Source organism: Pseudonaja textilis, chromosome 1 (assembly GCF_049901715.1).
Source record: "Pseudonaja textilis isolate UNSWEBS1 chromosome 1, rPseTex1.2, whole genome shotgun sequence".
Taxonomy (NCBI): domain Eukaryota; kingdom Metazoa; phylum Chordata; class Lepidosauria; order Squamata; family Elapidae; genus Pseudonaja; species Pseudonaja textilis.
This window is the reverse complement of record NC_141990.1, coordinates 173,287,232-173,312,148: the sequence shown is the minus strand read 5'-3', so window position 1 is coordinate 173,312,148 and position 24,917 is coordinate 173,287,232. Positions and strand designations below refer to the sequence as shown.

At 36.9% G+C, this 24,917-nt stretch overlaps 1 protein-coding gene across 6 annotated transcripts in view; it reads right to left on the bottom strand.

The window, feature by feature from the left end:
* Positions 1 to 10,557, bottom strand: part of RFTN2 (raftlin family member 2) — a 30,072-nt gene extending 19,515 nt beyond the window's left edge. For 2 of the 6 annotated variants that reach the window (XM_087919749.1, XM_087919748.1), the window contains exons 1-6: positions 10,309 to 10,403; positions 9,612 to 9,758; positions 6,990 to 7,173; positions 4,636 to 4,747; positions 2,656 to 2,974; positions 308 to 511 (exon numbers count right to left, since the gene is read on the bottom strand). In XM_087919749.1, coding sequence (XP_087775875.1) covers positions 308 to 511; positions 2,656 to 2,974; positions 4,636 to 4,747; positions 6,990 to 7,173; positions 9,612 to 9,758; positions 10,309 to 10,330 — 988 coding nt within the window. In that variant the 5' untranslated portion in view covers positions 10,331 to 10,403. Of the gene's footprint in view, positions 1 to 307; positions 512 to 2,655; positions 2,975 to 4,635; positions 4,748 to 6,989; positions 7,174 to 9,611; positions 9,759 to 10,222 lie in introns of all 6 variants that reach the window. The other 4 variants (XM_087919750.1, XM_026696847.2, XM_087919751.1 and 1 more) reach the window with 4 other exon arrangements.
* Between the last annotated feature and the right edge of the window lie 14,360 nt (positions 10,558 to 24,917).

The following is a 24,917-nucleotide window of genomic DNA, read 5'->3' as shown; positions in this document are numbered from 1 at the left end:
ATAAGCTTAGACAACAGCTGGTAGGGGATCTTCATTGCTTCTCCTTTCCCTCTGGTGATCTTTAATAGTTCCCTGGGAGAGAAAGTCAATGAGGATAGATGTAGTATCTATAACTGTGGGTGGATGACAGATGCAAGCCTTATCTGAAAGTTTTATCTATCCTGAATCAAACAGACCACTGTCTTTATTTACTCTGCAGCCTATTTTAAAACATGCACACTTTCTTTTTGTATTGCTTTGAATTTTCTGAATGAATTCTGCTAATATCCTTATTTTTAGGTATGAAAAATAGTATCATTATTCTTACCTTTAGTGGCTTCCCAACACACAAAGGAATCAATTAATGACAACCCTTGTTTGTAATAAAATGTGGTTAAATCTAACCAATCAGCATCCAATGTACTAATCACAGGTCCTTTCCGTGACACTTTCAGAGACAAAATACCATCATGATAGGTCCAACTGACGGAATCATCTTCAAAGACATTGAAAACAGTATATAGTTTGGTGTCTGAGAAAAAAAATGAAATACGTATTAGGATAATATGCATTGTAAAAATGTCAATGGGAAGATTATATTTACAATTTTTTTAAATCTACAAAATTACATTTTGCATTAAGAATACAAATTAAAATCAATATGGATAAATGTCCAGCATGACATTTGAATACTATTTTGATTCAAATTGATATATTGATCCTTCAATATGTAAACTAAAATATTGAAAAATCCTACCATAAAAGCCAGCTTAATTCAGGTGGTTAAATCCAAAAACTTCATTTTTTCTATACAGAACAGTTTCCTCTTTCAATTTACGTTGTGATTTGCAAAATGTTTTTTCTTCTCTTTTTGTATTGTATTGACAGTGGTAGTTTTCTCTAAGTTACCCAGTTAAATATACTTTATTTCGATCAATAATCAGCAGATTAAACAAAAACATAATGAAAAATAATAGTATTCAGTTTTGCTTTACCTATTGCCTCATTTTCACTGTGGTCACAGACATTTAATTACAATATGGAAGATCCATGGATTCCTGTATTTGTTATTATTTACTAAATAATCTGAAAGAAGCAGGTTTACATAATAATCAGTATTTCCTGAGAATTGCTGCAACAGAAGCTAGATATAATTCTTTTGAGTAACCCATGGAAGTTATAATATAATGGTATTAACATGTGGTATACAGTTTCGATCTGCTCAGGTTTGCAGGGGCAGTGTGGTGGGCTTGTGGGGTTTTAGAGGAAAGGATGCTGTATCTGCCTTAAAAAGGTTTTTCACAACTTGGGAAAGGTAAGAATCTTTAAATATTTGCGTGATTCCTAAGTATCCTTGGCAACCTAAGTTCTGGGCTCTATGAAAATTATTAACTTTCATTTGATGCAAAATACCATTTAACCCAGGCGTGTCAAACTTGCGGCCCGTTGGCCAGATGCGTCACATGCTGGGCCCGCCCCCACCCAGTTTAGTGAAGGGAGAAAAAGTTCCAATATGTCATGTGATGCCACCATGACGATGCGAGTTTGACACCCCTGATTCAGAGGTGGCCTGCTGCCGGTTCATACTAGTTCTGGTGGACCAGTAATTAAGATTAGATGCAGTTCGGCGAACCTGCAGATCCCACCACTGGCTGGTCCCGCCCATTTTTCAGCCTGTATTTTGGGTCACTTTCAGGCCATTTTCTGGGCTGTTTTCATGCCAGTTTTGGGCCATTTTCAGGGCCAAAAATGGCCTGAAAACAGCCCCCAAATGCCCCACAAATGGCCTGAAAACAGCCCCAAAACATGGTAGGGGCCAGCCAGTGGTGAGATTAGCCCCAACTGGCTGAATCCTATCTCTTCCTTTGAGACGAGTGGCCGGGAAGCGGGACTTGGTGTGATGAGTGATATCACCCACCCAGTCGTATAACCAACTAGCCATACCTACCCAGCCATATAACCGATTGTTTAAAAATTTGCAGCCCACCACTGCCCTGATTTAACTTTTGAAAGAGTATTTGTTCAGCCAGTTTTTGTCCTAAAGACAGTAAGAATGTAGAGAAAAATGCATATGATGTTATGATTTGTTCTGTTCTAGTTTTCCATACTGAAAATAATTGTTTAAAAAAGTAATGGCAATACATTTTTCAATTTGGATAGTTTGTCTTTGCTGAAAAAAAAGGACAGATACATGAGAAAGGTTTAAGAATACTTCCAAATATTGTTGCATCGTTTGATAACCCTTCTCTTAAGCTATTTTTAAAAATGGATTCTTCTATAGGAGGAGTATCAAACTTAAGGCCTGGGGGCTGGATCCAGCCGATGAGGTGCTTAGATCTGGCCCATGGGGCCACCCTGGAAACAGTGTAGGACCATGGTGCCAGTGAAAACAGAGCTTGGGAGCTCCATTTTTGCTACCAGAGGGTTGCAGGAGGCCATCGCAGCCGAAAGCAGAGCATGGGAGCCCATTTTCACTGGCAGAGCGCTCAGGCCACCACAAGCATCTCTGACACAAGTGATGTCATGCTGACCATGGCCTGGCCACATGCACCCAGCCCTCCAAGGTCAAACACAACCCTAATGCGGCCCTCAATGAAATCGAGTTTGACACTCCTGTTCTATAGTTTGAGATAGCTACATAGTGCATGTAGACTATCTAGATGATGTGTTAATTACCTTCCTTTTCCTTTAATTTATTTGGGCTGGGACAGCCTTCTCTTCCATATTGAAAATCAGTCTTTTGTGCTGGCCTGCCATCCGGCTGAATTTCTTCCTGTATTCCACTCTCAGAAGATTGACCACTCAGTGTCCCTTCATTCCAGGTTCTAACATTTTCCTCTGAATCATGGCTTCTCTGCTCTCTGTTCTTTCTGCATAGTATCGAGTCAGACTCCATATCTTCACCCAGGTTTGTGCCATTGCAGATTTTAGATTGAGAGCAAGACTGGGTTATAAACCCAACAAACTTCATTCCTCTTTTAGCAGCATCATTGACCTATATTTTTCAAAAAGACAGTACTAATGCAATGAGGTGGATATACATTTGTTCACTAAGGAATATAGCTATGTATGATGGTTTTACATGGATACACAGTAAGAAACATTCATTGATATATGAAAATAGCATATGTATTTTACTATGAATATTATGAAACAGACATCAAGAATTTCAACTAACTGTAAAATATGTATCTTCAGTTTTACAAAGAGCACAACATATGGAGTCTTTCTTTGTCTATTTGTATCAGGGTAAAAATTAATGATATATAAAGGGATTTTTTTAATGTTATTTATTTGTGCCTTTAAGTCAGTGTTGAATCTTGACAAGAGCCTGCATAAATCCCCCAGATTTCTGAATTGGTCTGACATTCTCTCTTTCTTAAACAGATGATCTGGCCCAAGGTCACCCAACTAGCTTCTTGCCTAAGGTCTAGAATTTACAGTCTCCCAGTTTCTAGCCTGATGCCTTAACTCCTCTTTAATTAGCTCTTAAAACATATTTGAAGTCTTAAACAATAATGAAAAAGTTTAATAAATGCTGATGTTCTGGAATTATTTGTTTATGTATATTCCATCTTTATTATTTTTAGAAATAATTCAAGGTGGCAAACATACCTAATACTCCTTACTCTTTCTATTTTCTCTACAACAATAATTATGTAAGGTGAGTTGGGGTGCAAGGGAGTGACTGGCCCACTAGCATTCACAATCTTCTGGCTTCTAGCCTGATGCCTTATCCACCAGACCAAACTGGTCATTCAACATTTCATTCAATATGATATTCAACATTTCATCATGGAATATCAGCATGGAATATTTCAAGGCTGCATTCTGTAAGCTTTACTGAACAGTTGAGGGACTCAGTTATCATACAGAACTAAATATATGATTCAGTAGAATATTTCATCAATAAGGCCCTGGAATTCTTCTGAAAATAACTAGCATATTTTTCTCTTCTAAATTTAGAAATCAGGTTTCTGTGAAAAGCAGGCCAACACAAACATATCAATGTGAAAACATTTTCCATAGGTGTTGCCACCACTATTTTGTTCAACTCCTATCCATCGACTCAACAGAATCAGCAGGGAACTGGAAGAGCTATGGGAGAACTCAATTTCAGGAGTCTATAAATGGGATGGTAGCATGATTTGTAGTGTTTTCCTCTGCTGCAGTCAAATGATTCTCAGTGTTTGCTGATTACATAAAAGTTAAAACATTTGTGTGAATTTAAAACCAATCAAAAGAGTCATAACAATAAAGCCAGTCAACATAAAAACAAGAGGGAACACAAAGATACCACCCCCCCCCCACAAAAACTAAAAAGCAAGGTGGCATCAGGGAAAGACTCAAAGAAAGCCCCTCCAAAGCAACCCAGGTCTTAAAGTTCTAGAAAACTGACAAGGAGAGGGCCAACCGGATGTCTTCAGGAGGTTGTTTTATAGTATTGGTGATGCCACAGAACTGCAGTCATGCCCATTCAACCTCTTGGAAATGTGGAATTATGAGAAATTATTGAAACAAATGATCCAGAAAGTAGTTATGTTAGCATCAAGACAACATTTGGTAGTAGATATGTATGGTTTGAATAGTATCTGAGTTCTCAGAGTAGGATTATAATTAAAGGAAAAGTAAAATATTCAATAAAGATGGTCATACCTTCTCTAACACTTCCTTAACTGCCTCATTTGTTAGTTTTTCATATGTTAAAGGACACTGCTCAATCACAAGCCTGGGTTGTCTTGGTTCTCTTATTGGTGGATTCTTGTGGCTAAAACACAGAAAGAAAGCAACCTTTGTTGAAATTTGACCTATCTTGTGCAAAATACTAGCAAGCAAAACTTTTTTCATTCCCAAAAATTATAAATTGAATGTTGGCAACTCTGTTTGGGTAGCTCTTCTGGTATGCTTGATTTTTTTGCCCAAACATGTTGCTTAGAACAGAATTGAATTACCCATTGAGCAACCTTATTTATATTTCATTTAAATACTAAGTATTTTTCTGCTGAAATATATAAGTATAAATATATGAGTTAAAAAGCAAACTTCCTTCAGATATCTAAGAGATTTCATTGATGGTATTTTAACTATAAGGCAGACCTGATGAGGGTAAGATCTGAGAGGCTTAATTTGAGTTACAAATTACTTTTTTTGTAATGGCTCTGGGGTCAGGGCTGCATATATCTGAAAGGTATGCAGGAATTTGGGCATATTCCTAAGAGTTAGAGTTTGGAGGTTTGGGTGCAAACTGTTTAGTTAAGTTGGAAATAGGACAGAGCTATGGCAGCCAGTTCTTAGACACCATGAAGCAGAACCTCCCCAAGTTAGCCCAAATTAAGCAGAGTACAGGAGAGGTAGGTCTGTCTGGTGGCCTGGATGTTATTAGAGGTCTGCCAAGTCATTGACTGCCAAGTCACCCAGAGCTTCAGGAGAGAAATTTGGAGTGGCCTCCCTAGCTGAATAGCTTGAATCTGGAGCTGGGTTTGTGGTGGAATACATTAGGCCTTGACTCTGTCATCCCTGAGTGTGAATTTAGAAGCAACTCAGAAGTTCATGGTCACCAAGCCAACCATGGACTTGACTCTGGCCTGACTCACGTGTGTGGGAGGGAAGGTGTTACATATTATAACTGGTTTTTATTTCAGAGCAGTGGCAACAGAGGGATATTACAACCACTGCCTTGTCTTGAACAGATCACTCTCTGTTGACCTTGGGGCAGCGAGGTAGGACCTATTTGATTGATTCACTCCAAGCATCTGATGGATTCCATCCAAAAGGAAACTTGGGCTTATTCTTAGGATTCTGGTTTTACTAAGGCCATTACCACTTGCAACAAGAGGATGACAACAGTCTTGGATTCAGTAGGACCTTGCAGTTTTGTTATGCTTGTGGAGCTTGGAGAATTCTCATTAGTTTTCAGAGGAACCCCAGAAGATGAAGCAACATAAAAGATTTCTAGAGTTCTGCTGGATGAATGTGAAATGTGAGTCCAACTGAGATAATGAATTGGATAATTTCTATCTATCCTTCAACATTCCCTTTTTAAAAAAAACAGTACTTGGCTTGCAGCTCCAGACAAAATAGTTGCAAAAAGGATGTTATTGTTTGAGGTTCACCAAAATGACACAAGCAATAAATGACTGCCTACTAAATCAGAAGATAACTGTTTTCTAACAACATTAGATTTAAAGATTTGAAGCTTAGGATATTTCAGCTTAAGAAGCTAACAGTAAGGAAATGTTATTGTCTCTTCCCACATTGTTTATGAAGTGCAAATAGCTGTAGAGAGGACAGGACTGGAAACTTTTGTCCTGTGAAATGCTTTAAGTTAAAGTTTTAAGGTTTAAATGGAGCTTAGTATATTCATTATCTTGAGCTTTAACAGCACTTAACTTCTTACTCATATTTAGGTAATGCAACACACACAAATACAGTTTTTAGCTATGTTGAAATATTTCAGAAGAGCTGAACCTGAAGGAGTTCAATAAATTAAAATTAATTGTAAGTAGCTCTCAAGAAGAATACATTTAGAACTAATACCTGTGGCCTTTTTGTTATATGTCATGGTATTAATATTAATATGCTTAGTTTTAGTGTTACAAATATATATTAAGGTCATGTAGAGCATTTACTTTCAGTGTTTGTTCTGTCTCCGGAATAGTTTTCCTCTATTTAAGAATGATACAGTTCTTACGCTGAGAAAATATATGAGGAGAAAGGAATATTGTGTATGTTTGCTACCTTGAGTTACTTATAAAAGTAATAAAATACATTACAGAGGATGGAGAGGATGTTATTTTTGCAAGGCTCTTGATTTGGACAGCTATTTACATGGGGAATAAACTAAGTCATGCAGTTTAATGTAAGATCTAATTTGGTTCTAAGATGCAACAAAGTTATGATGTGGTTGTCATAATAATAGTTTTACTCTTAAAGGGAATAACTTTTTCAGTGAAGGAACTCCACTCAGTAGAAAAGCTTACTGGAATTTAAGCATTTCTTGTATGGCATACCTGAATTTGAGACGCACAAGCACAACTCGATAGATGTGACTTGCTGGAAAATGCCTTCTTTGTCCAGATGACAGTAAAACAGGATGAATAGCTCCTACCACATATCCTTTATTATAATACTCCTCCACGTTCTTTGCAATATCCAAAACAGAGCATATTTTGATAATTTCTGGATTTGAGATAACTAAAAGAATTAAAACAACAGAAACTCTTGATATAGGATTCAAACTTTTGATAAAGGTTAAATTGTACAGTGATACATTATCACTAGAGGGGTCCACTATTCACCCTTCACTAGCTATTCACTTCAGATATTTACTAAGACTACCTGTCTCCCAAAGTCCTGCTGCTTTGCCTCATCATAGTGGTAGGAGTAGTGCTCCTGGGAAGGATATGTGAGAAGTCAGGACTGTATGGTAAGAGTATATACACCTAGCAGGGTCAAACAAGGTGTGAAAGTCATTCCACATTATGAAGAAGAGAAGCCAAATCCAAGAAAAATAAATATTTCAGAAAAGAACTTAACAAATAATTTCAGAGAGCTGTTGTAAGAGAAAAGAAGCAATATTTCAATCAATCAATCAATAAAGTAGGAAAAACTACTTTAAAAAACAGCATTGCATGTTGCTTCTGTTACTATAACAGTAACAGAATATAGGGACTTGGGTGTTGAACCGTTAATAGCTATAACAAGGTACAAGGGAGAAAATTAACCAAATTATATTTGTTGTGGTTGTAATACTGACACAGGGTTATTAAATTATTAAGTGATTTTTAAAACAAAAGTTTATATCGCAATAGATTTTGGCCTATATATATTGCACATTTGAATTAGGTATTTGTTTCTATTATACACACCACTCAAGGAGTTTGAATAGACACCGGAGTCTTACCACGTATAAAGTTCTGCTTTTGTCACCAGTCACTGTCCAACTATTTTCAAGCCTTGTAATAATGTGATATAGGAACTTGTTTTTAAAAAAATTAAAACTAGAAAGAAAGCGTACTCGGATTCTGTGCTCATTAGGAAGCTAGCTTGAATCTACAAATGGCAGAATGTTTTCACCTCTCAGTATAAGCAATAATGTATAGCAAGGCTTCAAGGTATTCTAAAATAAAGAAGCTGGTAAATAATTACAGTCTTGTTCAGCGTTCCCACCACCATCAATAAAATTTGAAGGAAAGAAAAAAAAAGCAACCCCATCAATTGGTTTTAGTCTCATGCTGTTTCTGGAGTCTTCATACTTAACTGTACCATTTTGGGTTCTGATACTGGATTTCATTGCTTCCATGTTTGCTCCAACAGGAGTCTCCATTGAGTTTTGACACCTTCCAGTAGTAGAAGGACAAGATTGGATCCAATGGCCTATCTTATTATGGTATGTGATAGAAAAATGGCAATGTCATTTCCAGTCGTGGGATTCAATTTTTTTTTATTACCGGTTCTATGGGCGTGGCTTGGTGGGCATGGCAAGGGAAGGATACTGTAAAATCTCCAGTCAGAGGTGGTATTTTCCAGTTCTCCAAACTACTCAAAATTTCTGCTACTGGTTCTCCAGAACTGGTCAGAACCTGCTGAATACCACCTCTGGTCATCTCTCTCCCCCTCTCCTTCTCCCTCTCCCTCTCCCTCTCTCTCTCTCATCTTTCACTTCAGTTACCAAAGTAACTGCATAAAATTGCTAAGAGTTGTTTGAATTATTACTGGTAGCAATATGATTATTTTTTTACAATCCTGAAAATATACACATTACCCTATTACCCATTAAAATAAAACAAATAGTGTGCTTTAAATCAAAACCTAAATGCACAATTATAACTAATATAGTTGCATTTATTTTTAGGCAATCAAACATGAAACTCAGCGTATTTGTTACTATTTTCCCCTCATAATGAACAAAAGCTGTTTCATCCAAAACCAAATAAAAATTTTAAAAAGCTAACATATAGTTTAGTGGAAATGTATAATGCTTCGTTATGCATTCTATACATTATAAAATCATTCTATTTAAATTATAACTATGACCATGTTGACTCTGACTGTAATATGCAAGTTGTGTTTGGGATTAATTTCTACTAAGTTCTACACAAAAAAGCTGGTATACAGACCCAAATAACTTTATGAAAACTACTTCAAAAAAATTCCCAGAAGCAACTTTTGCAGAACAGAGCTGCCTGTTCTTAGTGGGAAGCCATCTGGGACTGTTTGTTTATTTTTTCAACTTTCTGGGACGTGGAGTTGGTTAGAAACAAGACACCCTACAAAAGAAGGAAGTAGCCCTACAGGATAGTCTGTTTCTAACCACGCAAATGTCCATGAACAGTATACAACAAAGAACAGTACATTCACCTATATTTGTATTTGATATCTTCAATGTTCCACTTACTATTAATAGTTCCAGCTTAATCCTGAAGATCTTGAAAAGTGATATATTTCTTCAGAGATACCCAGGTATGACAAGCACAGGCAGAGAAATGTTTCAATACTCATTTCTAAATCCTTAATCTAATAAGCAGTAGGGGAAAATGAATCAAACTTTATTTTCCTGTATCTAACCATAAGAAACCACGTTTGGCTTATACAGTATGTTCTTCTGAAAGGTTAAAACACTTCATACATACCTTCTAAAGTAAAATCTAGCAATATGTACTCATAAGCAGAGTCTGATTTTGTTTCCACTTGTGGTCTCTTCAGCGTTGAAAATATTTTTCCAGGACTGCTGTCATCTGGATCTTCTAGCTTTCTCAGCCCACACCCCATCTTAAGACCTGGCGGATGGGTATAAAGGGAAAAGTAAGGAAAGGAAGCGAGAGTAGAAACTCTGCAGGCACAAAATTGGCTTCTCTCACAAGACGGGTTAAAAACAAGCAATCTGTTAGATCCTCTTTATTGTTGTTAACCAAACATCCAAACAGAAATCAATCTTTTGCTCCCAAGTTAGAAAAAATAGGAATTTTCTCTCCATATTTACAGCAAGACACAACTGTTCTTAAGGATACCAGGCAACAAATTCAGCAGATTACTCCTCTTTCAAAAAATACAAACTGCTACAAAGTGAGCAGAGATTTTCCATGCCACGTCAATTTACAGCCAGCCCCCTAATAGTGTTCTGTTGCAGAGGGCACCAATGAGTGCTTTGTCTGTCTTTCTTGGCTGGCTGATAATGATGATACAAAAAGAAAAGAAAAGAAACAGAATAAAGTTAGGGCAAAACTTTAGCGTGATTACTTACAGTCAGAAGATCTGCTTCAGTGCAATGGCCGGTAAAAGAAATAAAACGGGCAAATGAAGTCAAAGAAATAGGATAGAATGCTTTACCATGATCTGAGAAGAAAATCATTTCCAGAAAGGAAGTCAACTTTAAAAGGAAATTGCTTCTGGCATCTTAAAGGGGAGGAAAATAAATGAAAAGCAGTTCAACTCTATTTTAAATGTGAGCGTTAGTTGCTTACTTCCTTTTCTTAGAGCAGCTGGAAAACTACACATCATGCTAGTAAAGCAAAAAAATTTGATTAGAGCAGTGAAATCACACAATGTTTGGAATGATTAAAATGCCTTCTTGAAAACAATCAGTGGAACAATTATCAGGGTATTCCAGTCTCATTTTTAAAAATGAGTGCTGGGAAGGTTCCCTCTTAATTACTATCTTCTGCAACATTTTGTAAAAACAATCTTTTAAAATTTATCTGACTTTCCTAAAATAGTAGCTGAAGCATTGGGTTTCTAACTATTACATGTTTACTTGTGTTCATTTTAAAATAGATGCAGTAATCAAGTTAAGCCAGGATGTGATAAAAGATTTGTGCAACCTCAAAAGATGGCAGCTGGACTGTCCTATAAAAGATCACAACCATGAAAACCATCAAATCTGTTGTTCATCTTAAAAATCTTTTTTTGAAAAGTATTAACATGATTCACACTATTCTGTTTTTTTCCCTTTGGGCATCCCCTAGTGAGATATTTTGGAACACTGCACTTTCAATTTCAGAAACATTTTCCCTAAAAAAAGACAGTAAAAATCTTTATTAGAAACGATGAGGCTTTGCATGAATTCCATGCGTTGGAATTCAGCAAATTCCCGATAGCAATATTGATAATTCGTATTAGATAATGAGATATAACTGAATTCATTTTTATAATGATTATACATTTTTTATTTCCTGAATCTGACAGAATTTGAGTTTTTACAGGAATATTTTATCTCAGAGCAACCTTGTACTTAATATAAATAAATATTTATTTCCAAAACTGCTTCACTTAGAACAGATTTGTATGTTATAAAATGTTTATATACTTTATTTATCCATAATTTATCCATAATTTAGAAACTAACAGAAGAAAAAAGGAAAGTTTTTTTTATTAATAATAATATCAAAAACATTTGTCTACCACAGGTTTTTGGAAAGGACAAAATAAAAATAAAATAAAATAGGTGGATAAAAACGCCAGATCCAGTCTAAACATATGGTTGACTATAATAAGCTGAAGAAAGAGTGGGCCATCTGGTTAATTGCCACAAGAATATTGCACAGGCTGACTACAAGTAATGGCATGATAAAGTGGCAACAATGGTGCTTGGAAGATCTGCAAGAAATATTATTTGCCTGCAAGCAAGAACTAATAAGACAAAGTAATAGAAAAAAAAAATTCAAAGAGCTTTGGGACTTTAGAATTCATAAAGACAAGCAGGGGTGGGATTCTGCCAGTTCACACCTATTCACTAGAACTGGTTGTTAACATTCTAAGCAGTTCGGAGAACCAGTTGTTAGAAGAAATTACTGGCCTAATCCTGTAAGGAAGGCAGGAAGGAAACATTCTGGTGTTGCTTACAGATACTGCCTCTCCGGTAACCCTTATTACATTCTTGGCAGGGCTAGACTTCCTCTCTTAGGAACTTCTCTGGAGTTTTTTTCCCCTCCTTTGCTGGTACTTTGCTTGTGTGGAGTGACCATTCAAAGTTACAATGGCACTGAAAAAAGTGACATGATCATTTTTCACACTTACAACTGTTGCAACATCCCTAAAGTCACGAGAGGCCAGGAGAGGAGATGCGTGAGTGATATTGAGTTGGCCATGCCCAACCAATAACATGATCACCAAGCCACATCCACCCAGTCACATGACCACCAAGCCATGCTCACCAATTAAGCCATGCCCACAGAACTGGTTGTTCAAAAATTTGAATCCCACCCCTGAAGACGAGCACCTGATATATATCGGCTCAGACTTAACAATTGTTGATAAGAAAGACAAAAATGTCTGGATTGTGAACATGACAGTAGCTGGAGATAGCAGAGGAGGAGAGAACTGAAGAAAATCACAAATAACCTGCAAATAGAATGACTGTGGCAAAAGAGTGCAAAGATATTTCCAATAGCTCCAATAGAGAAAGGTGCATTCTCAAATATCTGGAGCAGCTAGTTAAGCTTAAATTAAGAAAAGCCAAGAAACCTTGGAAAAAATATAGACTTACAGATACTGTTTGATTATACATATAAAAATTACATATTTACAGTAACATATTTATTACTATAAATACAGTTATATATTTGTATTGAAATATTTATACTATTCCTAAATTCATTTATAATTAGGTTCTTAATTGTAATCATATTCTCTCTCTCTTCGTAAAAGAAATTTTGATTAATTAGATTGTTATATTGATAAGAGTTTTATTACTATTTCACCTATTGAAACGTTAATGAATTATGTTGAGGTAATTTCCTGTTAGGAGAATGAGCACATACAGGGAGACGTAGTGAGAGAAGTGTTTGAATAATACACACACAGCATACAGATACACTGTACAGTAAATGTAGGTTTTTTACTTTCAATAAAGGTTTAAGCAAAGTTCAAAATAAGCAGTCCAAAGTCATTCACAGGTAAAATCAGTCAGTTTTCAGTCCAGGGATAATCCAGTAACAAAGTCCAGTGTCAAAAACAGTTCAGTATCAGACTTACATCAAATCCATGAATAACAGTCAAGTAGAAGGAACGGCAATACTCTCCAACAGAAGGAAAAAAGAGACTCACACACTCACTGAGACTCTTTTGAGACTAAGACTAAACAACCCAGGTTTCTGGCTCCATCTTATGGCCATTTGAGAAACCACACCCAATTACCATTTTTGCATTTTGTTAAAGATGCAGTATTAAAATGTCTATCTTGTTTTATATATTGTCCAACCCAAATAGCTGTTAGGTAGCTTACATTCCTAACACTCTCCCCTTTTGGATAAGACAATATATACAATCTTACATTCTAAGTCCATAATCCTCATAGCATGCCTTATACTTTATAGAGCCTTGGGTCTTTGTAAAATGATCTGCTTTATTGTTTTCTGACATACAGTATTCTAGCTTAATCATTTTACTTTGCACACATTGTCTCACATTTAAATATCTTAAATCTGTGTGTTTTGTTTTTGTTTTAACAGCAATATTTGAAGCCATCTGTATTGCTGATTGGTTATCTTCATAAACAATAGAATCTGTTACATCAATTCCCATATCAATTAATAATTACTTATACAAAACTAAATCTGTTCATAGTAAAGACAAACATGAGAATTCAGCCTCCATTGTTGACAAACTTAGATGTTTCTGTCTAATAGATCTCCATCCAATCAATGCTTTTCCCAATAATACTACAGTACCCAATGTAGATTTTTGTGTATTTATGTCTGTAGCAAAACTTGCATCAGCATATGTAGTTAAACTCAGTTCATCTTTAGGCTCCAAATACAATGCATAATGCATTGCTTGTTTCAGATATCTTAACACGCTTTAGCAGCTTGCCAGTGCCTTTCAGTTGGCTCAGCATTAAATCTTGCTAATTGATTAACATAGTATGCTATAGCTGGCCTTGATCAATTACTGAGATAAGATAAACTACCAATCAAAGACTGATAAATGTTCTTATCAAAAATAGGACTTTGAACATCACTATGGCTAAACTCCTGACTCATTGGTGTTTTAGTCGGCTTACAAAGTTCCATTTTAAAACTTTTTAGTAATTGGTTAATTTTATCTGCCTGTGAGATCTTGTATCCTCCCCTAGTTCTATCTATCTTTAAACCAAGATATTGTTTGATTTCTCCTGTTTTATCTTAAATTTCTTTTCCAATTGTGAAATTATCTCAGTAGCTTCTTGTTCAGTTTTGGTGATTAATGCTATGTCATCAGTAAATAATAGCAACAATGAAATTACACCATTATTTTCTCTTTTAAACAAACAAGGATCAGCCATGCCAGCTACAAAGCCTATCTTAGTTATTTCTTTAACTATACACTGGTTCCACCCATATCCTGATTACTTTAAGCCATAAAGACTCTTTTTTAATTTCCAGCAATCAGTTGTATTATCATTTTTAATACCTAAGGGTTTCTTTAAATATATAGTGTATTGCAACAGTGCATGCAGATATGCTGTCTCTACATTCAAATGATTTACAATGTATTTCTCCTTAGCTGCCCACACTAATGCTGCCCTTAATGTAGTAGCCTTCAGACTAGGTGCAAACACCTCATCATAGTCATTTGCTGTCTGATTGAACCCTTGTGCTACTAACCTGGCTTTATGGGTAACAGTCCCATCTACACCTGTCTTCAGTTTATAAATCCATTTAAATCCTATGGCATGTTTACCTGGTGGTAACTTAATGTTTTCGTATACCTCCAACTTTTTTAATGATTCCAGTTCCTTATCCATTGCTTTCTGCCAAGCAGCCTGATTCCTAGCAGGATACAGTTTTATTTTACTATAGTTACTAGGAGCTGTATTCACTTGGCATACAACACTAGCCTGATAACTATCAGATGGTTGTGTTACTCGGGATGAATGTCTTGGTAATACAGGGCTCACCTGTGCCACCTGCTCCTGTTCTTCTACCTCCTCCTATGCCTGTTCTCCTACTTCCTCCTGTGCTTCCTCTTTAATGGCTATTCGTGGTTTACTGATTTTATCTTTCAGGACTATTTGGGTGTTAATAATAATATCATTGCTGGATTCCTGTTCAGTTTATCCCACCCAACATGCTCGAGAAATTTGCACGAGCACTACAATAAACATGAGCTGTACCTTGATCCCAGAATCTAAACAATCTATGGTTGGCCTCGTAACCCACAAAAAAAACTTCTTAGCTCTATGTTGCCCTTTCAGTCTTACTTGTGAGGGAATATGCACCCATGCTGGAGCTCCAAATGTGTGTAAATAACTTAAATTTGGCTTTCTGCCATGCCAAAGAGTGAATGGCAATTCTCCAGTTGTTGTATTAATTACATTGTTTAACACATAATTGCTACACATTATGGCCTCACCCCACAGTGTTTCAGGTAAACCTGAACCAGATAACATTGTGTGAGCCATGGCTTGTAATGTTTGCCCTCTTCGTTCAACAAATGAGTTATGTTGTGGTCTGTAAGGTGCAGAACGTTTATGCTCAACACCAGCCAATATCAACATAGTTTGGAATTTTTTGTTAACAAACTCAGTCCCATTATCAGTAACTAAAGTAATTACTTTACTGTTCATTTTTCTCTCAGCAAACCTTAGCCAGTTAAAGAAATGTTGGAATGTTTCTGTTTTGTTTTTCATAAGATAGCAGAAACCATATCGTGAGTAATGGTCCATAATACTCAAAATATAGCAGGCACCTCCTAAACTTGGTTTCTTAGGACCAATTATGTCAGCAAAAACAACCTCTAAAGGTTCTTTGGTCTTAAACCCATTAAGTCTGTTTGCAGGAGTAACCTTGCTCTTCTCTTGGCTACAAGCATTACAGTTTAAATACTTGCTACATGGTTTCAATTTACTCCCTCTGACAATTCAACAATTTGTTTGAGCAATTTGAAATTAATATGCCCCAGACGTCTATGTAGTAAATGTATACATTCATCATGTAGCTTAACATTGTTATAAACTGAGGTAGCCATCTTCAACTGGTCATCATGTATCACATATAAATCATTCTTTAAATTAGCAGTAACACTTTTACCCTCTTTCTCTATTATACAGTTATCTCCCCTATAGGTTACTACATAACTAAGATTAACTAAAGCCCTTACTGATAGCAAATTAAATTTTAGTTTAGGTACATATAACATAGTTAAATGTTCGTTTATACAGGAACAATATGCAGTACCTTCACCTGATGCTTTAATCTTCCATCCATTTGCCAATGACACATGTTGTTTACTTGTGGACATCTTTACAAACCTTTTTCTATCTTTAGTAATGCATTGTGATGCTCCACTATCAACAACCCACAAAACATGGTTTACAGTTGAATTGCTAGACATAGCTAAACTAACATTCTTCTTGGCCTTCTGGTGTTTGCCAGTATTCTGTTGTTTTCCCTTTTTACACAATCTAGCTATATGTCCCCTGGCCCCACAAGAAAAACATTTCCTAACAGTATAGGCAGTTGAAGACAAATCCTTTTCTTGTGGTTGTTCCTTGCTCAGTTGGTCCCTATCCAGCCATCTTCTTGCTTCTTCTAACAATCTTCCAGTTATGTCAGTCAATGTTAGTTTATCTCTGGTCAGGACTTCCAGTGAAGATACATAATTATCATAGCTTTCATCCAATGAGGAAAGAATGATGTAAACTTGATGCAGCTCTGAAAATATCAGTTCCTTTTCATGTAGCTCTTGAAAAGTTCTTTTCATGAAGTTTAAATGAGCTAACATATCTCCACCTTTCAGAAGACGTGCTCTAAATAATTTATGTGTAAGATGTATGTGTGCACCTACACTGTCATGAACATAAATCCTCTTCAAATTCTCCCAACACCTAGCAGCAGACACTTCTCCACGAATATGGACTAGCTGCTGGTCACTCAGTGTTAGTCCAATTATACAAAGAGCTCGTTCGTTGTTCTGTTCAAAGTCAGCAAGCTTTTTGGCACCGTCCTCATTATTTGGATCCCAAGCATTTACATCCGGTGGATCTTGAACTACATTCCATAAACCTTCTCTACGCAGAAGTAGACTGCACTTCATAGACCAGAAAACATAGTTTGTTCCATCCAACCGGGTATCAGTGATAGACTTGTTGAATTGTCTTGTGCCATCTTTACTAGGATAATAACCCACAATTAAACAGTAAACAGCTGTCTGTATACAGTACTGTGTATTCACACTAACTCTCAGTTATCTGAGCCTGGTATGGCCTGGGCCCATAGCCAGTGTTGAGGTAATTCCCTGTTAGGAGAATGAGCACATACAGAGAGACGTAGTGAGAGAAGTGTTTGAATAATACACACACAGCATACAGATACACTGTACAGTAAATGTAGGTTTTTTACTTTCAATAAAGGTTTAAGCAAAGTTCAAAAATAAGCAGTCCAAAGTCATTCACAGGTAAAATCAGTCAGTTTTCAGTCCAGGGATAATCCAGTAATAAAGTCCAGTGTCAAAAACAGTTCAGTATCAGACTTACATCAAATCCATGAATAACAGTCAAGTAGAAGGAACGGCAATACTCTCCAACAGAAGGAAAAAAGAGACTCACACACTCACTGAGACTCTTTTGAGACTAAGACTAAACAACCCAGGTTTCTGGCTCCATCTTATGGCTGTTTGAGAAACCACACCCAATTACCATTTTTGCATTTTCTTAAAGATACAGTATTAAGATGTCTATCCTGGTTTATATATTGTCCAACCCAAATAGCTGTTAGGTAGCTTACATTCCTAACAAATTATTTTTAAGATAATTTAAGATAACTATTATTCAATAGAATTAAGAATGTTCAGCATATGGATCAAAAGGAATTAACATAATAGATTGTATAAATAAGATAAGAACAGTGAGAAAAATCTTGGCTAAGAGGTAAATATTGGTGATAAGTGCATGCTTTGTGATTGGTAGAGATATAGTAAATGTGAAAGGTTTAAGTGTTTAAAATAAAGGAAAACCTGAGAGGTTGGAGTAAGTTATAAAAAAGAAATAAGTAGAGAAATTAGTAAAAAAAGAAAAACCAGACTAACCTAAACTAATTCTTAAAATAAAATATAAAGTGGATGGTAGTGTGGGCAGAAGTAAATAGAAGCTTAAGAAATAAGAGAAGTGACATAACATCAATCTTGAAAACAACAAAGAAGACAACATCCAACCCAGCACTGACAGTTTCATCTCCAGCTGGCCAGAAGATGATCGAGGGAATGCTGGGGGACGAAAAACAAAGCACAACATCTAATACGCAAACGATACAAGCATCGTTGTTGGTGATCCAAGAAACCATGATGAAGATGCAGGAGAATATGTTGAAGAATCATGCAGAAATGAAGGGGAACATGAATAAACTAGAAAATAAAGTAGACACGATACAACTAACTATTGAGAAGAATGAGCAAAAGTTACAAGTAGTGGAACAAAATGAGAAGAAACTCAAGTTAGTAGACAGAAAAATGATGACAATGAATAAGGAATTAGAGGAACAAAGTGTCTACCTGGAGACTGATCATGCTGTTTTTTACTTGAGGTTCCAGAATGTTATGGAGAGCAAAGAAGAAGATCTGAGCACCATCAGAGCAGAACTAATTGCACCAGCCCTACAGAGAGATAGAAATCGATGAAGCCTACAGAATCCAAACTAGCTACATGAGACACAATAGATTACCACAAGAAGTTCATGTTAGGTTTGCTAGGAAGAAAGTAAGGGACATAATATAAGGTAACAAGAGATGAACTGTTAATATACAAAGATAAAGAGATACAAACTTTAAAACAGATCCCGAAGAAAGTAAGAGAACAGAGAAGGGATTATAAATTTCTGGCAATGCAACTGATTAAAAGAAACAATGTTTTGGTGCCTTATCCCAGAAGAGATGTTGGTATCATGGCAGGAGAAGAGGATGAAGATAGACAACCTAGATAAAGCACAGGACTTGTATGGTCGAATAGTAGGAGTGGAAGAAGAAACTAGCAGCAGGGATGAGCTGGAAACAGGAAGCCAAGAAGACCAACAACACGAATTAGGAGAAACAGAACAAGAAGGAGGAAGTAAAGAGGAAATTAAGCAAGGAGAGAAAGAAGGAATAAGACTAAGAACATACCCGCAAAGAGAAATAAAAATCAATAGAAGACAGGACTTCCGGTTTGTGGCGCTTCGGTGCAGGCAGGAATCCGCGACTGTGCGCAGTCCCTGCCTGTGTTCACTGCCTGAGTGCCCCGAGCCATTTGGCTTCGGGGATAAGCCACCTTTGCAGAAGGTGGTGAAGACTGGGGGGCTCTGGCAGGGATGAGAGACATCGCATCTCTCTTCCCTAGCCAGCTAAATCTCTCTCTCCGAAGGCAGCTGAGCGGCGGTCTGTAATGGCCGCCACATAGAAGAGCTCAGCCGGAAAAAGAAAGTGCTGGAGGAGCTTCTGAAGAAGTGAAAGTGATCTTTGCTGACCGGGACAAAGGAACAGGGAAAGTATCCTGATATTTAATACTTATTAAAGATACATCGTTCCCAGACTGAGTAAGCAGCGAATGGATATTAAAGGGAAAACTTTTTTTCTTTTCACTCTCCTTCCAAACAGAACAGCTTTGAGAGAAATCGGAAAACCCGCATTGAAGGTATGCTAAATGCTAAAGACTATGCTAATGCCAAAGGGATACGGATTTCTAAATATTTAAAGAAAAAATTTTCTTTTGCTGTGAGTGGGAAGGGAGAGGAAAAAAATTGAAATAGAATTTGAAAATAAGGAGCAGACTGCCTAGAATTTTAAAGAGCCACTTGAATATTAATAAGACTTCAAAAAGACATATTTCAATTGGAATTTTGTGATTTAATAGTAACCCCAGAAAAAGAAATGGAAGAAGGGAAAAAGTGCTAAAAGAAATAGTTTATCTGGATTATTTGGTGACTTTGGATCTTTTGGGAAATCTTTTTTTTTCTTTGTTTAAAAACACTCGGGTGGTTGTTTTGGGAAAATTTTTTCCTCTTTATAATGGCATTATCCTTGGATGAATCCAAAACTGAATATCAAAAATATGAAAAGGAAGAACAAGACTGGAAAGATACTTTGGGCATTCTTTTTCAATCTCTAGAAATGGCGGTACATTCTTATGGAGAATTGATTGCGCAGCAGGATAATTGGGACAAAGAAGAAACCATCTTTGATGAACATGTGATCCTATTTGGGGAGGAGAAGAAAGAGGAAAAGAAAAAAGGGATTTTAAAACCTAAAAAAACAACCAAAAAAGATAAAAATGAGTTGAAAGGTGGATATAAGGTTAAAAAACAACAGAAAGGGGGAAAGCAGAAGAAGAAAAGGGAGGTGGAGAGACAAAGGGGTAAAAAGGGTAAGGAAAAGAATAAGCAAGGGAGAAAGGAAGGGGTGAGAAGTCTCAGTGATGGGAAGCAAGATTTAAAGAAACAAAATTCATTTAGAGACAATGGGTAAATCTTACTGAAAAAGGGATTCTGTAAGGTATATAAGATTGTGTTACTATAGGCGTTTTTAGAATAAAATGTTTAAGATATAAATGAGCATTAATATGTATGATTAATATGGTATTGACAGGGGTACTAGCTACATTATATATTTATAAACTTGTTCCTTTGTTATTGTTGTTCTTTCTTTTTTTTTCTCTTTTTCTCTCTATATAATATATTGTGTAACTTTAGGATGTGCTAAACAGAATCCCAATACAAGTTATGTGTGATATTAAGTATTATTAGGTTAGGGGAAAGAGTTAAAGGCGTCATACTCCAATCAGTGTACAGGAGAGGTTTTGTTTAAAGAGAAAAGATGAATGGATAGTTGAGAACAGACAAAGAATGACAAGTATTATGATTTGAACTGAGATGAGATGAGTAGAATAAAACTAAGAGAGTTAAAAAAAGGAAGAAGCTATATAGAAAATGGAAAACGGTAATAAGATATGGAATGATATATAAAAGGAACATGATTTTTGAAGTGGTGTCTGTACGATGAGTTTTAACCCGGGATCAAGCAACTTTCAGAAAAGATGTTTTATGTTTTTTTGTTTTATGTCTTGTCGGTTTTTGTATTGGAAGAGAATAATGAAATTGTATAAGACAGATGGATATAAAAAATGTATACAATCTAAAGTTAAAGAGATATAACTTGAATAAATAGAAGGAAAGGGAGTAATAAAGAGAAGTTCGGGATAAGATATGAAGATGAACAGATAAGGTATATATACTAAATTGTGTTTGTATGGAAATGTGATAACTTGGAATAATTCTGTCTTTAAATAAGATGTCGTATTGGTTTTTTCAGAAAAAGATTTCTTATGTCATTATATTTTATGTTTTGTTTGTTTGTATATTGTTTTGTAAAATTAATAAAATTTGCTTAAAAAAAAAGAATGAATAGAAGACAGATACCAACTGTCAGGCTTCGGCAATCCAACACCCAGCGTGAAGCCTGACACATGGTTCAACACATTGCTGACCTGCTACATTTGTCACAACCCACGGGACTTCTAATTGGGCCAAAGTCTGTTTGAGAGATTGCTGTTTTAACACTGTTGGAGGGTGGCTGCTGACTCGGGGAAGAGTGCTGCGGGGTGGTGATGTTGGGTTGCACGCATAGGGAATGGAGTGGGAGGAGTTGCGATTAGGCTGTGGGGAGGATGTGTGGAGAATTAGCTGGGCAGGCAGATGTTCGGTTAATTAGGAAGGGTGGGGTATGTAAAGAGGTGCTGAAAGGCAGTTGATCTCAGCAGTGGCTTTATACAGATCTTTTTCTTGTTGTCGCCTATCTGGATGGAATGCATTTGCAATAAATCGTTATCTTACCTGCTGACAGTAACGTGATTGGTTAATAAAATTCCTAATTGCCCAGGAAGGGGAGGCTCATGAGTGGGCAGCAGACATGTATAGCCATCGAGCAGCTGAGTTAGGAGATATAGGACGTTTTTTGGCCATATTTTGAACACATTTTGAAGATAGGACAACTGATAAACAAGCAGAGGAGGATTTTCTGGCTGTTAAACCAAAGGGCCAGGTGGCCCAGGAGTATGTGAGTGATTTTCACTGAGTGGTCGGTAAACTCCCTACTCTGCCAGAAAGTTTATTAATCCACTTATTCAAGGAAGGACTAGACAATAAACTCAACCAAGCTTTTTTTTATTGGGGTTTGCATACAACGTTAATAGAATGGTATAAAGTAGCTTTTGAACTGGATGATGGACTATGTCGATTGAATCCAAGACCTGAAGGAGTTATACCACAGCGTAAGGTTGTGGGCCCGGTGACTGGGCTTTCAACCAGACAGCCCCAAAGCCAAAGTGGCAGAAGGGTAATGAGGTATTTCCGATGTGACAGGCCTGGACACTGGGTGATGGACTGTTCCATACCAACGTTGTTGATACCTAGGGATCCCCAGATGGCTTCAATGTTGCACAGAGCTAAATCGGGAGGTTGATGTTGGCAAGAGCATGAGAGAGCTAGAGGACTAGTGATCCAGTCACCAATCAGTCAGGACGTAGAAAAGACATCTATCGTACCATCTACCACCATGGAAGAATGTGAGATGGAGGATGAGGTACCTCATGATCTGATGGTAAGTAGGCCCATCTGTCCTTTTATTATTCCTGTTGCTCTATGGAATACACATACTAATAAGGGGACATGATTGGAAGCATTAATAGATTCAGGATGTACACAGTACTTAATAACTCAGGCAGTGGTGGACAAGCTTGGATTACGGAAGATCCGATTGGGCACTGCTAATCAAATTTGAACAGGTGGATGGATCTCTATTGGGTGGGGTTCTGGCAACCCACTGAACAGAATATGTCAAACTGATGATGGGAGAGCACTGGGAATGGATATCTTTCGTGGTGGTTTCCCACCTGAGTGAAGCCTTAATGTTGGGTTTAGCTTGGCTCGATAAGTGGGAGCCAGTGATACACTGGGAAGGGGTTTTTCACAAAATACGCCTAGCGATTGGACCACATCCAATTACACCTGATAGATATGACCATCCTCCAATAAATTAGTAAAAGAAGAAAAACAGAAAATTTCACAACAGCAATACCCTTTTGAATATGAAGATTTGGCGGATGTGTTCAAAGAGGAAGATACTGATTCTTTACCTCCTCATCGGAAAATGGATTGCTCTATAGAGATAGTACCGGGAGCAAAACTACCGAAACCACGAGTGTACTCGATGACTCCAAAAGAACTAGAGGAGATGAGGAAGTACATAGAAATTCTTTTTTAAAGGGGATTCATCACTCTGGGTAGATCTCACATAGCAGGTCCAGTATTGTTTTGTGAAAAAAAAAGATGGAGGGCTACATTTATGTGTTGATTATAGAGGCCTAAATGCCATTTGCATAGAGCCCTTGTACCTCCTACCATTAATCAAAGATTTATTAGCTATGCTGGTGAAAGGACGGATTTTCACCAAGCTCAATTTAAGGGAGGCTTATTACCGAGTAAGGATTCATCCAGGTGACAAGTGGAAAACAATCTTCAATTGTCCACTCGGCAGTTATTACTTCGATGTAAAGCCGTTTGGCTTGCAAGGAGCCCCAGCAATATTCATGCAATTGATCAATGGTGTTCTGCATGACCATTTGCACAAGGGTGTATTAGTTTATTTAGACATTATTTTAATATACTCCAACACAGAGGAGGAACATATTCAATTAGTGAGGCAGGTACTCAAGAAATTGTTAGATGCCCAACTTTACGTAAAATTGTCTAAATGTGAATTTCACACCAAACAACTAGACTACCTTGGCTATCATATTTCTGAACATGGGATAGAAATGGACCCCAAGAAAGTGGAGGCTGTGTTGCAATGGCAAGTCCCATCCACATGGAAACAACTACAAAGTTTCTTGGGGTTTGCCAATTTTTACAGCAATGTATACCATGATTTGCTGATATTGCTCTCCCATTGACTGACCTATCGTGAACTAAACCTATGTGGAGTGAAGCCAAAACTGGGTACTATATTACCGTGGACAGTACAATGTTAGACAGATTTTGATAATTTAAAGAGTCTATTTACTCAGGAACCAGCCTTAAAACATCCAGATACCAACATACCATTTGTTATTCAGGCAGACTCCAGTGATGAAGCGGTGGGAGCTGTTTTGTTACGAAATAACTTGGAAGGAATATTACAACCGTGTGCCTATATGTCTCAGAAATTTAGTTCTGCTTAGTGTAATTGGGCAATTTGGGAGAAAGGAGTGTTTGCTGTTTGGTGGGCATTACTTACAGGGAGACATCTACTGGAAGGGGGTCCACACCCTTTTCAGGTGTGGACAGATCACAAGAATTTGGAAGCACTTCAGAATCCACGTAGGTTATCTCTGAAATAAGTTCGATGGGCGTTATTTTTTAAACGATTCAACTGCACATTAAGATATGTTCCAGCCAAGAAGAATTTTATGGCAGATGCCTTATCACGCCTTCCCCAGTATAAAAGTCAATGGGATAATACAATTCAACCCCTTATATCAGGTATAGATCATGTTGACTGTCAGCCTTCAAGATCTTCTACTTCTGCTTTGCATCTTTCGACTGCCATAAGTAATGGGGGGAGGAGGGGGGACAAGTATGGGAAGCAAGCTGGAGGTGGTAAAACTTAGCATTGTATAAACTGAGGCGGGGGGAGAATGCATTCTTGCTTAGGTTTCTATTTCTTGCTTAGCTTTCTTTTCTCTGCGCAGCTGCAAACCTTTATCAAAGTATGCCAAGGTCAACGGACAGAAACTTCATCACCACCTGAAGATGTCCACATGATGATATTCACAACTTTTAATTGGAAGAACCATTTGAACTATTGGGGGTGGGAACAATTCCATCACTTTGTATATGTGATTTACGCGCCTAATTCCTCAGATTCAGAATTCTACTGTAGCTACCACTTCATTTCAAGTAAAAGATATCTTTTCTCTAACTAAAAGAGTCTAAGTATTTCTTTCTTGGATTTTGAATGGA